Here is a 14,994-nt window from a genome sequence, read left to right on the forward strand (position 1 = left end):
ACCCAGTTAAGATTTGAGGTTAACTTAAGCTAATATGCATGAATATGGAAATGTAAAAAAAAATGCTATGCCTGTAATGTTTAAGGAGTTATGTAAGTTTTATGGCTTTAGATTGCCTTGTGTGCTGTTAAGAAATATTATAGTATGTTACAATCTTAATGTTCTTTTAATGAAATTTCAAAGTTGGGATATCAGCAAGGGGACTTCTGAGAATTATGTTATGTATTGTCCTTCCACTGTAACTTTACCTTGTCCTCTTTCTTTGCATCCTTGTTCTCATAATTAAAAATAAAAAAAAAAAGAAATACATTTGTGAAGCTTCCTTCTGGTTATCTGAGAGATAAGATATGGCAGAAAATGACATGATTGTGACCAACAAAGTCTCGACTATGGTGTTTTCTTTAATATGTACTCATGTAATGGAAGGATGGTTGATGAAAAATTATTTCAATAAAAATTTAGAAACAAATTACTATAGTTTGTAGATTAAATGCTACATTAATTACTAAAATGTTTATATTTAATTAAAACTTCTATATAATATGTATCACATATACCTAGCAAACATTCCTGGCTTATTTTCTTCCCTAATTCATTCCTTTTTAAAGAGAAACAAACACCAAATCTATAGAATCCAAGAACATCAGTATTCTATTTACTTCTAGAGATTTGCATGCAACTTTATAAATAAATAATAAATGTGCTATATTAGTGTTATGTTGTATCTAGACCACAAAGATTCTGCATCTACCTTACTCTATAGTTAAGAAAATGTTATAAAACTGATGGTTTCCTAATTAGGTAAGAAAAGGTATGGAAATGTGTTAGCCCTATTTATGAAAGTAGAATACATGTTCTTTATTCCTAGAAGGTAGTTCTTAGTAATATAATTGCCTTTTATTATTATTTTATCTCACTCAAGAATAGGAGACAAATTATAAATTTGTGTGGTACAGCACAGATAACGATGAGCATCATTTATTCTCTTCATATTTGGGGAGACTAAATTGACATGAGGCAGTGACATAATTCTGTAACACTATAGTATTTTTAATTTAAAATTGCTTTTCTCGTTATTCTCGAATTCCTTCCAACTATATAAATGGAAAACTATTCAGTATAAAACTCACCATGTCTGTATCTGAGACAGGGCCAAAGCTGGTCACATAGATGTTAGTGTAAACTTCAGTTATGCTGTCTGTATGAGAAAAAAAGATGAAATAAAAAATTGTATTTGAGGGCCACGAGAGAGGGGATCAAATATATAATAAGATTATTATTATTATAAGTTATATTATTATATTATTATAAATTTTAATAATAGAGAAATAATGCCTTTTGCTTTCAACTTTCATGACCAACAGAAGTAGTTGTTATTAAATTATTTTTAGAAGTATTCAGAATCCTAAATGCAAAATGCCTAAAAATTTAAATGCATACTTACTTGGAAACCACAATGATAATAGTATTCAACTTTAAATATATCTGCCAGACTAATTTTTTTCTTTTCTTTTCTTTTCTTTTTTCTTTTTTTTAATTTTTTTATTTTTTCCTTTGAATCAATCTTAGACAGTCTGTAATAATAAATATTTTATAACTACTGAAAATATGTTAATTAGTATGTCAATCAACTAAAATTGTTTAAAATTATGTTTAAACAAATTTCTGGAGCTATTGAAAAAAATGAAGATTTTGTTTATAAATTTAAGTTAGTATATTTATCACTAAATCAAAGCAATTATTAATTATTATAAACACAATTTACTCTAATAGAGCATTATTTCTCAAAATATAAAATGAATACAAATTACACACACTAATCACAAGAAACTTCCTGCAGACATGCACACATTTAAAATCATTTAAGAATACCTGAAAAGCTTAGACTGAACTGACTTTATTCACTATAACACAGTAACTAGATTTTTTAATACATCTGGTGATTTATATCTTTGATAGTAAATAAATCAATGGTGATAGAGAAAGGGTTAACAATACTTTTTAGGGGCTTCGTTGATGGCTCAAAGACAAGACTATATGTCTTTTTTGTGTTTGATCTTTGTTAGAATTCCAGAGCCATGGGTATAACCCTGGTGACTTTTGCATCACTGGGACAGAACAGTATCATATTTTCAGACCCAAGCAGTCAACCATCAGGCCTTCACAGACATCAAATGTGTCTAGGAATGGCTTGCAAGATCCTAAGGTTTGCTTAAGAACTGGACCCTAAAAAGATTGTTTAAAACCATTCAATATTCTTATGAATAATATATATACATATCTATAATTTCTACAATAAAATAAAGTATTAATAATAAATGCTTATTTTTAATTATATAGGAAAGGCATAATATATATATATATATATATATATATATTTTTGGTTTTTGGGCCACACCCGGTGACGCTCAGGGGTTACTCCTGGCTCAGAAGTCGCTCAGAAGTCGCTCCTGGCTTGGGGGACCATATGGGACGCCGGGGGATCGAACCGCGGTCCGTCTCCTAGGCTAGCGCAGGTAAGGCAGGCACCTTACCTCGAGCGCCACCGCCCGGCCCCAGGAAAGGCATAATATATTTTTAATATTGACAATAAATTCCTCAATCATATAAAGAAAAAACTAAGTTGTTAATTCTGCATCTACTGAGAAAAATGATAAATACCATTTTTAAATAGATTATATTATGAAGGCTTAATCTTCAAAAAACTGAAATATATGTATTTTCTTTTTTTTTTTTTGGTTTTTCGGGCCACACCAGTTAGATGCTCAGGGGTTACTCCTGGCTACACGCTCAGAAATTGCCCCTGGCTTGGGGGGACCATATGGGACACCGGGGGATCGAACTGTGGTTCTTTCCTTGGCTAGCGCTTGTAAGGCAGACACCTTACCTCTAGCGCCACCTCGCCGGCCCTGTATTTTCATAATAAATCTGTGATAGATCATTTACTATCTGATCACTATATGCATACACTGATTAAAAAATAAAGAGGAAAATAGGCTAACTGGCTCACACTAAGCAAGGAAAATAAAAACTCTTTTTGAGTCTAAGGAATTTGGTCCCTGAGTTCTAAGAATAAAGGCATATCACAGTTAATATAAAACTTGAAATTGGGGCCAGAGCTATAGTACAGTGGTTAGGTTGCTTACCTTTCACGCAGCCAAACCTGGTTCGATCTCTGGCATCCCGTTTGGTCCCCAGAGCCAGCCAGGAGTTATTTCTGAGTGCAGAGCAAGGACTAACCCCTGAGCACCACCAGACGAGGCCCCAAAACCAAAACAAAACAAACAAAAACCCTAAAAAATGACACCTTAAAGCAAAGTGTTTTTTTTGTGAATTATTCTATTTCTATTTATCACAATAGTCTGTACCAAAGTCATAGTCATATTCCAATCAAATAATCCTCAAAATTATCCAATGTTATTATTTATTTTTAACTTAGTTAAAAAATTGTTCATGATTGACTTTCAATCTTACAATGTACACTACCCTTCAGCAGTGCACATTTCCTTCCACCAATGTCCCCAAATTCCCTCCCAACTTCCCTACGGCCTGCTTCTTGAAGAAATAATTTACTTCTTGCCTTCCTTTTCCACTTTCTCCCATCTGGCTCTTCTTTGTTTTCCTTTTAAAAACTGTAGTTTGCACTATTGTTAATAAAGCTATACCATACATAATATTTTTTTCCTTTCAGTATCCAGTTCATGTCCAGACTGATTAGTTCTAAATAACATTGTCATAAACCCTTCTCTAACCTAATTGTGCTGCTTTTCTACTTGTGGCAAGCTTCCTACCATGGACTGGTCCTCCTGGACCTCATTATTATCTATTATCTCTGGATATTATTATGTTTTATTTGCCATATACCTCACAAATGAGTGAGATAATTCTATGGCTATATTTCTCCCTCTGACTCACTTAACTCTGCATAATATTCTCCATAGCCATTCAAATTTAAGCAAATCTCATGACTTCATTTATCTTAATAGCTATGTAGTATTTAATTGTTTAGATATTTCACAGTTTCTTTAGCCACTCATGTATTCTCTGGCACTTGTATTGTTTCTAGATTCTGGCCATTGCAAATAGTGCTGCAAAATATAAGATTGAAGAGGGTTATTTTGCATAATTTTTTTGGTTTCTAGGGTAAGTCCCTAGAAGTAATGTTGCTAAATTATATGAAAACTCAATTTCTAGTATTCTAATAAATTTCCATATTGTTTTCCATGAAGGCTAAACCAGTCACTCTACATTCCCACCAACACAACTTTATTATTTAACAATTATTTGTTTAAACTCCACATCCAATTCTCATGCTTAGCTTACTGTTGTTTTTTTCTCTCTAAAATTTTTTAATTATAAAATTAAAATATCTGTATTTTCTTCTAGACTAGATTTTACCAATAATTAGTGGACTCTGGACCTATATTGTATTTACTAGAACAATGAAATCATAAAAAAACCCAAATTTATTTACTTTATCTCTTATTCAAACTAAATTAATTATGCTATGTCTGTTAAACAATCAATTGAATAAAGCTTTAATCATTATAGATGTTAATTAAGAAATGTTCCAGAGAAATTGAAATGTTACATTAGACTTTAGCAAAAAGACAAATGAAATGATTCTCCTTGATATGAAGTATGAAAGCTAGAGAAGAAAAATAACAAAATGTGTGAATTTATTCATACTAAGATATAGAGAATATTTACTATGTGCTAAAAGGCAACTAAAGACTAGATGACAGAACTATCAGTACTCTTAGATGCAGAAAAGTGCAAGTTTAGAATCAAAGAGAGTAATATAAGATTGTCCACAAGTTTCTATGTATGAAGAGAAGAATATAAAGAGACAGATTGTTCAAAGTCACCTTATGAAATGATTTTGTGGTTTATTGACTTCATAAGCATAGCAAAAGGATGTATGCATTAGAAGAAATATTCTCTTGATGTAGAAGTTCAGAAAAAATTTCAATCACCAAGGCAAATACTGACTAATGTATTTCCCCAAAAACTGTGAGTGGTTAAGAAAGTCATGGCATAGAGGTCAAGGCTTTGAGAATTTCTGTATGTAAAGATTCACGAAGCTAGAAACAAAATGGTACATTAGTGAAATACCTGAGTCTAGTGGCTACTAATGATTTATAGGTTTAATACAACTCTCTATGGCTCTATATTCAAAATTTTTTGATTAGTTTTTATTAGAGCAGAGGAGGCAAGAGAGGATAGGAATAGGAAGAGGTGTTATATGAATATAGACTGTATAGGGATCTTGTTACTGATTCATAAAATAAACCTATTTCCTTTTCCCAAGTAAAGACAGGATTGGATTACATTGGCTGGATTATTGCCTGCACAAATATTCTGATACATGTGACCAAAGTGTGTCTCAGAATACACAAATAAATTGATATTCTGGTGATGCTATTTTTGCATTTTAATTAACAGGAGGGACTGCACACTATGATCTCCTTCAGGTCCACACTAAACTCTATTCCAATTTATAACTTTCAAGGTGGTTTTAGCAATCCCATTCTTTTCTTTGTTAGTGTCTTCTATGCCCTTAAGTCTCAAGCTAAATGTTCTCTCTTCAGCACAAGAGTTCAACATACTCTCAACATAATGTACATCCTCTTTCCTCATTTTCCCTTTCCACAGATTGTAACCTTTTAGGGATTTTTAAGATTTGTTATTGTTTTTATATATTAATATTTTACTATGCTTGAGTTTTTCATGTTTGGTTTATTACTGTAAAATGATCCATATTTATGAAGGAAAAGATCTGTGCCATTTGAATTTATTGTGGTATCAGCACTTATAATAATTTTGACACAATATTAGATACACTGCACTTGAATAAATATAATTTCTAATTATAGGTAATGTAGAAAAGATACCCTTCAAAATAGTGCACTAACATGAATAATAGCTATGCATAGTGGAGTTTACTTATAAATAAAGTAATATCTTTAAAGTATGTATGTAAAGTCAAAGTTAAAACCATCCATTGGCAAAGGAAGGCCAAAGGTATATGGAACAGTACCCAGTGTGTGTGTGTGGGGGGGAAAGGCTGGAGAGTAAGAAAAGCAAAAGAATAAATGTGCATTAAAATAATCTCTGATTCACTGACACTTAAAACAGAAATATAAACTATGAATTACTTTAATTTCTAACACAAAAATGCCAATAATTAATATACAGAGTAAAAGAGTCTTATATAGCTTTATCTAAATCAAGATACCATAATGTTAGTAAAAATCACCTCAGAAAAATCAATGAATATGCACAGTAAACAAAGAAAAATTTTCATCTTTTAGGAAAAATAATCAAATTAAGAATGACATTATTATTGGGGCAATAAAAATAGGAGAAGAGTAACCTAAAAAAAGTTGACTCTGGAAACTTTTCATGTCTAGTACGAATTTGTTAGGAATGCTATGTACCACTTTAAAATTTTTCAGACTGAATCATGGAAGAATGAAGACAATGTTACCTAATAGCTAAGACATTGAGAAGAGCAAATTATAGAAATACAGAAAATAGAGGAAATAGTTAAAGTGATGCATTTTATTTGTTAGTTTGTGCTGGTTCTTAGGGCTTATTCCTGGCTTTGTGCTAAGGTAACTGTATGCGATGCCTCGGGCAAACAGGAGCCAGAAACTGCCTTAATTGTGTCTTACAGTTTTGGGGTCTTGCTGATATTATTATATATATTGGTCCCTCAGTAGTCCCATTCCTGGGCATACTCAGCCTGATTTAGAACTTATGGTCTGGTGCTCAGGTATAATGATGTCCGGAGACAATATGAAAATTATATGTGTCAGAGATATTCAGAGGGGGATGGGCTATTGACGATTTATCTCAAAGACTTGCACAAGGTAGGTTAATGCCCCATTGCTTGACTTGTATTCTTAACCCCTTTAAGTGTTATTGTTAAAGGAGGCATAAACTCTTATTTTAGAGATTAAATCAACTTAAATAAGCTTTGCTGACTTAAGGAATTCATTTTGGATGGAGGGGTGTCTGATTTCAGCATAATGGCTTTGTGTTCAAAGCACTGTTCAGTGAGATTTATGCAACTATTTTATTAAAGTTTTAAAGGAGGGGTTTGAGTTCAAGGAGTATTCCTGACTGCTCAGTAGTGACCTTGAGTTATTATTTTCTGTATTATCTTTGAAGCCTACTATTAACTATATTACATCTCTCCCTGAATTTATCATGGTTAATTATATATTAACTTTCCTGTTTGCTATCTATAGAAAGTAGATAGAAACAAGCTACACATGAATAACTTTAAATTTTAATGAATTAAAATTAAAAAATTCCTGAATCACATAACCACATTTTAATCATTATGTCACTATGAATATTGGCTTGAACATTTTATTCCTTACCAAAAGTTCTATTATTATGCCAGCCTATATCCTCCTACTTAAAGTAAACTCCAAGAAAATAAGAATTTTTGTTCAAAGAAATTGAAATGCTAGTAAATATCCACTAGTTGCATTGGGTATAGACTTAGTAAGTCTTTGTTAAATCTGTGAATGAATGAATTCTCAATTTTAGTTCTTAGAGTCTTTCACTTTACACAGTATTTGCTATCACAGCAAAGCTTACTATAGCCTAGCAATAAGAGATGCTATGCACAAAGTAAATTAATACACAAAGTCAGATATGCACTACACTATGGGTCCATAAAACAAAGCAATATTTCTTCTTTTTATAAAGTATTTACTGTGTCTATATGTCACCACAAATTCTTGATTTTTATTTGAAGAACACTTATGATTTTAATGATGTTTTAGTATGTTGAAGATATCCTTTGTTGCACATAAAATTTTTTTTCTAAAATCAATTTAACTAGCTGTATTATTAAGGTTACTTTTTCTTCCATTATTTTTTCTCTTAACATATTTACTTGAATTTAATAAATTGTTTCTCTAAGAGTCAATAACAATATAATAACAATATACAGGTTAATTATTATTTGTACTGTCTGCTATCATATGTTTAAAGTAAAAGTGTCTTGTCCATTTAGCTGTCCCAAATTTACTTCTTTTTCCAAATAAGAAATTCAGAAAAAATATTGACAATCTTTCTAATTACTCCTTTTATTCACTCAAAAATTTTGAACCATGTTTAAATTGCTACTTTTTGTATTTTGCTTTGCTTTGTTTTGTTTTGAATTGTAGCAACACACTGCTCATAGCTAACTCTTGATTTCTGGCAGTGCTAAGGTAACCATATGTTGTTAAGCAGAGTCAATCACATGTAAGACAATTACCATATATACATTGTTAAAATAAATGCAAGGATGTTAGTGTGTTTGAATCAGTTTAGTTTAGTGTGCTCAAATTATATGACAGAATTTCACAAATAGAGTAGGATATATTAATTTTTAGATTCAATCAATGAATGACCTATTTTAGAAAAGGAAGATGAATTTTTTACTTTTTTTGATAAAATTTTATTTCTGTAATATGAAAGATTCATAACAGAAACCTACATAAGTGTGTGCATCTGAAGAAAACCCTTAATAGTTTTTCCTGACCCCAATTATTTTTTCCTTACCTTTTCTGCCATCTTCTTAGCCAATCACCTCCATATTCCATGACTTATTGTCATTCCTCCTCCACCCCTTGCTCCAGGTGAGATAAACCTCCTATATCAGCCATCCTGGAAACATTTTGATTTGGAAATGGATTCCCTTTCATTCCATCTGAGTCTTTTTAGCCTCAAGTCCTGATCTTTTACCGTATTCTCAATCAGACCTCCAAATATCCTATACTATGACTTCATACTCAGATGCTCAACATATACAGGAGAATTGACTACAAGTATTTACCCTTAATACAGAGGAAACATAGCACACACAATTGAAGAGATGCATAGAAACCTATCACTCTCAATGAGTTCAAACAATAACATGGAAGGCTCAACCAGCAGCAGTTCTGCAAACTCTTAGAGTTACTTTATTAAAACAATGTTGAGTTATTATGTTTAATGAGATCAAGGAAACTACAAGTAAAATGTAAGAAAATATTAGAGCAGAAATAGAATATTACATTCAGAACTTTTGTAAAAGAGAAACATAATGGGTGAAATTAAAATAAAAAGAGGAGATACAGGAAATGACTAGAAAACAAATGAAAATGAAAAGAAATAAAGAGAAATCAGATAACTATGGGATGAAATCAAGAGGAACAATCAAAAAATTACTGAAGTCATTGAAGAACAGGGAAGGCAAATTTAAAGAACTACAAACAAATCATAGATAAGAGTTCTTTAAAGTGGGGAAATATAAGCACCAAGATCCTAGAGGCCAAAATTGTTCAAGAAAAAATAGACAACCAGTGATAAAAATTCCTATACACATTAAAATATGAATAAAAATAGAAACAAAATATTGAAATGAACAAAATCAGAAAAGTAATATATAAATGAAGAAAAGACCATAATATTCACAATAGAAAAAAAGTTTCACAATTGATCTATTGAGACTTTACAAGGCAAAAAGAGAATGGAGTAACATAGTGCAAAAATTCAATAAAATAAATGCCAAGAATACTATATTTAGTTATATAATTATTTCAATTTAAAGAAGTTAACAGGCAACAGCTTAGGGCATTCATAATCTTGAAAGCAATTCTTCAAGAAGCATTAGTGGTTTCTTTGAAAGGCAAGATAAATTTCTCCATAGTTTGTCATTCATTAATGGTACTTAAATGTTGCCCTCTACAAAACTATGAAAAGTTTATTCCTAGATTTCTAAGGGATTTTATAATTTTATAATTTTTCAATAATGAATTAATGTTTATTTACTTAAATGTTTATTCAGGTAATTTTGCATATATAGAGATTTTATTGCAACATGTTATCTAATAATGCAGGTAATTAAGAATTATCCATAATATAATGTTATAACATAATTCCTATATTCCTTTTTTAAGATAAGATGCACTTTTATAATCGTATGGCTCTATATTTATTACTCCTTAAAATATTCTTAATTAGTTTTCCTCACTCCTATTAAATTAAATGCTTATAGGATATTTCTATTTTATGTTAATATTTGTATAGCACAGAAACATTCACACTTTAATTTTTAAATTTATGTACATACAAAAATATGTAGTTTTTTTAACAAAATTTTAACTTCCCATTGATTTATTATTTGTGCAATTTTAGAAATTTAGCTTTAATCATCTAGATGTATAGATTTCAACCCCTCCATAATATATCTTTAAAAAGATTGTTTTCATGTATTGTATATAAAGAAACAAAGTAAGGGAACAACAAAGGCCAAAGTCATCAAAACTGAAAATTTTGTATATAGAACTGATGTTGCTAAGAGGGAGAAGTAGCTGGGAGGGGTTCTGGGATTCCAGTAGAGGGAAGCGAATGTTCTGGTGTTGAGTGAAGTAATGTGTAAAAAATATAATTAACATACTAATTAGTATAATTAAAAGTATTATAAATCCTTGTACTTAAAGATAAAAGGTAGAAATCCAGTATTTAATTGAGCAGCATAGAGAAAACTGTATATACAAATAGTTAAAGAAGTATAAGTACACAAAGTCCAGTGCAAAAAATAGCAACAAGAGAAACCATATTTAAATACAGCGAAATAATAGAATGTTTTGTTACCTTATAATCAAGGACCATTAGTTTCATCTGCAAATTATTAAGAGTATATCTAACTGGTAGTCTTGTTTGTGGATTAAATGAGTTTAATGTAAAAACCTTAGTTACAACATTCACTTAAAAATCTACAGTTTTTTTCTAACTATTGATATTTGTAGTTAACTATAGGGCTAAATTGCTTATAAAAGAATGTTTTGGAAGCATTAATTCCAGTAAATAACAAATAAGCAGATTGTTTAACTTCTTTAGTCACAATTTTAAAATTTTAAAACAACAACAATAATAATAATAAACAGAAATAATGCCACTGCATTCCTTTAAGAATTTATTATTCTAAGGGATATGAATAGTGTTAGACATGTTGTACGATGACTTTTATTGTTATTTTTCCTAAAACTATAGTTGGAGTATAATATAAACAAATACAATATAAGCTAATATAATATAGGTATAAAACATACATTATTAATACAAGTATATATTATATCTGATGTGATATAACCTAAAATTATAATATAACTAGCAAAATGAACCTAGACTCAATATTTAAAGAATTCATAGAAATATCACAATTAACAAATTTAGGGGAAAAATCCAGAGAGAAAGTTGAATCAAAAGTAAACAAGAATCTCATACTCAAATATGAAAATGTACAAAAGAAAATTTAGCCTTAAGAAGAAGGGAATGGTGGCTATTTACTACAGCTGATATATCATGTATACTGTGGTCTAAAACATTCACTGCATTTAGAGACTTTGATGTTATTATAGAATAGACCCCATCTGTGAGAATGGGAGGAGGAAAATTCTGATAAGGAGGGCAAGAATATGCAAAATAGAGAAGGGATCAACCACAGAGGAAGAATCAATATAGAAACAGGCTGTTCATAAGTTAAAAGATCAATAATAGAGACCTGAGTGCTAGGAAAGTAGGTAGGGCATTTCCCTTGCATGTGGCCTACAAGAATTCCATCCCAGGCAGCTCATATGGTCCCTCAGCCTACAAGAGTAAATTCTGCTTACTAAGCACTGCCAGGTATGGACAAAAATAAATAAAACATAACAACAACAACAAAATGTAGATTCATGGAGAAAAGAAGAGAAGGGAAATTCTTAATTATATCAGTAGTGAGTCTAAAAGAGTATGACTTAAATGGAATTAGCTTTTTAGGAATAGAGGCAGAGAAACAAAGAAAATTCCTGGAAAAAAAAGAAATTTGTATTTGCATTCAAAACATCTGTGCATCATTTCTATTATAATATATTTCTATTCAAAGTAGAGCATTTGATAGTTGATACAATATTAACAATATTAAAAATAGTTTACATCTACCAGGGAAGACCCTACAGCTGCTCTGACATCGATCTACTCAAAAGAGACTTCCTTTAACACTGAAAAGACTTAACAAGAGCAATGACCTCCTTACTGGACAGGGCTTTCTGTATTGCCTCTTAATTGTGAGGTGAAACTAGAGGATACTCCACACCAGCCGGACTTCAATGTAGGATGTGCAGATTCCAGGATCTTTAATAGAAACCTGATGCCAACAATAAGACTGTATGAAAAATAAAATTGTATTGGCACTACAGACAATGACTTGGATTGAATAAACTAGTTTGCCTGGAGCCTAGAGTTGGTCTTATGCCAGGAAACTTCAGGGGTAGGGTCTCCTTGTATTTAGACCAAGGCTATTCCTTTCTATGACCCCCATATTTTGGTGGACCTATGCAAACAATATTTGCCACTCTAACACCGTTTTCACTATGCCCTTTTGAATAGCCCCCAAAAAAACCCTCTTAAACTTTTGATGTTAACTTAAACTAATATGTATGTGCATGAATATATAAAAGTACTATGCCTTCAAAGTTAAAGAGTCACATAAATCTCATGGCTTTACGTTGCTTTGTGTACTGCTAAGAAATGTTATAATGTACTACAATCTGGGGACTTGTGGACAAAGTAATTGTACATGGGTTCTGCCTTATTTTTCTTAATTTTTTTTTGACTGTAAGTTCAATATTTAGGCATCAGCAAGGGGATTTCTTCTGAGAACTCTGTTTATGGGCAATTGTTCTTTCACTGTAACTTTACCTTGTCCTTTTTGCATCATTGTTCTCATAATTAAAAATAAAAAACTAAAAATAAATAAAAAAGTTTACATCCACTGAAAACTCAGGCAGCATCTGCTCCCAGTACTTGGTGCATATTTCCAGCACAGTCAACATCCCTTCAACAAGCTGTAGTGCTCTGCTGGCTCCACTGTTCTCTCTCAGATCGTTTTCCTTGACTGTTCAGGGAAGACTAAAAAGGCACAGAGGTTGATGCCCTTGAGAACAATCATCAACCCATGACTCTTGGAGGTTAGAGAAAATATAATTCAACTTTCTCTTTTCTTTAGTGAAGACAACTCTAAGGCATTTTCAACACCATTTCCCAAAATGTACCCAGTGGGACTAACCCCAATTGTACTCAGGAGTGCACTGCTCATTAGTGAACCCTGCTTTAAATTTCTTCTCTTCTTGTATCATTCTTCAACTTTCCTAAAAGTGCTAGTAACATTGCTTCCCAAAATAATGTATTATTTAGTAAATGCTACATGTTCTAGGAATCTGAGAAGAAAAACCATGAAAATATACTCAAAGATCTTAATTCAACCACTATAGGATATACGCTGTGATAAATTAGAATCTGTTTCTGAGGGGAAATCAAAGTCAACCATCAAATACCACAGACTTACTTTAAAGATAAAAAGAATCACCTAAAGTAGAAGAAAGTTGTCTATTTTATTCACTGAAGCTAAGTAGATACTCAATAAATATACCTTCATTCCTATAATTGAGACCACAATGTTGCTACCAATGAGGACATGGACTAACAATACTGAGAGTAAAATCAAATGAGAGAACATTTGTTTCTTTAAGATCAGGTTGCTAATATATTTGCTCATCTTGTATCATAACTAAGAATATCATGCATATATTTTGAGATGGCTTAGTCACTGCTGCACTTTCCTTTACTCCCTCATCAACAAAAGACATTTTGCCTCCTGGAATGATTCCCATAACACCTACATGGACCGTTTGTCATGACTCAATTTCATTAGAGTCAACAAATACTTAAGTGACTTCTTTGTATATATATATGCACTGCATGTTTCCCCTTAAACATTAAAAACTTAATTTGGTACTATAATTTTATCATTATTCTGTAATGAAGGACCTAATGTTTCTCACTAAGCATCTTCTCTTGTAGGCACTAAATTTATGCTTGCAAAAATGATAATCAAGGAATATGTGTAATATTTGTATAATTAACAAAATATCCATAAAAACAGGAATAGCTGAGGACAATTAAATAACAATATATATATTTAATATATTTTTAATTATAGTTTTATGGTTTGTTCACTTTTTCTTTGGGATAAATTGGAAATGTAAAATATTCATATAGATGGAATATAAAAAAATACCTTTATTAAAGTTCCTAGCTCCTTTTAATTTTTGCATCTCTACATTTTGTTTGCTCTTTTGTTTCCTTTGTTGATTTCAAGTAATAAAAATATATTCAGTTTTAAAAATATAGCCATTTAGAAACTCTATAATGATCAAGGTGTCTGCATGCTTCAAGATCCAAGTATTCCTTACAGGACAAGTGCATTGCATCCTGCATCCTAGTCACTAAATATGAATTATATATCAGTCAGGCTTTGAAATCACTGCACGATCTGTTTATTGCTAACAAGGCTTGAAACTGGTCTAGTCCATAGAACCATCAATAGGTAATTTGTAGTAGTGTCTACATCCTTGAAATGTCTCTCTTCAATTCCTAATGATTTAGCTTACTCTATAAGAAAAGGAAATAAAATAAAAAAGAGAAGAGGAGACTGCCAATACATTGGTTCCCTTCAATTTAGTGGGACCATTTGGTTCAATTAACAAAAACTACTAAGGATTTACTAACTACAGTTCAGAGACTTCTCCAGTCTGACAACTAAGGAAATAATGTTTCCAAAGGGAAGCTGTATTTGGTACCAGAAACTATATATAGTCCTCAAGGTAATGTTTCATCAAGTTAATGCGACTTGCTCTGGGACTCTGAGAAGAAAAACCATGAAGCTATTCTCAAAGATCTTACTTCTACCACTATAGGATATAACCTTGTGATAATATTTCAGTGTTATATCCATTTAAAGTTGGTAATGTTGGTACCCAGAATGGTACATAAATTTTCTAAAAAAAAACACAAATTCAAAGCTTAGTTTATACAACTAGTATCCTGAAGTTATTTAGGAGCTTAAGTTAATGAGGCACAAAACAAACTTCAAATCCTCTATATAAATAGAGAAACCAGTTT

General features: G+C 31.2%; 1 protein-coding gene across 3 annotated transcripts in view; it reads right to left on the reverse strand.

The window, feature by feature from the left end:
• GABRA2 (gamma-aminobutyric acid type A receptor subunit alpha2) overlaps positions 1 to 14,994 on the reverse strand; it is a 130,326-nt gene that overhangs the window by 69,096 nt on the left and 46,236 nt on the right. For 2 of the 3 annotated variants that reach the window (XM_049790151.1, XM_049790153.1), the window contains exons 4-5: positions 3,147 to 3,242; positions 1,131 to 1,198 (exon numbers count right to left, since the gene is read on the reverse strand). In XM_049790151.1, the coding sequence (XP_049646108.1) occupies positions 1,131 to 1,198; positions 3,147 to 3,242 (164 nt within the window). The remainder of the gene's footprint in view (positions 1 to 1,130; positions 1,199 to 3,146; positions 3,243 to 14,994) is intronic. The other variant, XM_049790152.1, reaches the window with a different exon arrangement.

The sequence above is a fragment of the Suncus etruscus genome, chromosome 16, assembly GCF_024139225.1.
Source record: "Suncus etruscus isolate mSunEtr1 chromosome 16, mSunEtr1.pri.cur, whole genome shotgun sequence".
Classification (NCBI taxonomy): Eukaryota; Metazoa; Chordata; class Mammalia; order Eulipotyphla; family Soricidae; genus Suncus; species Suncus etruscus.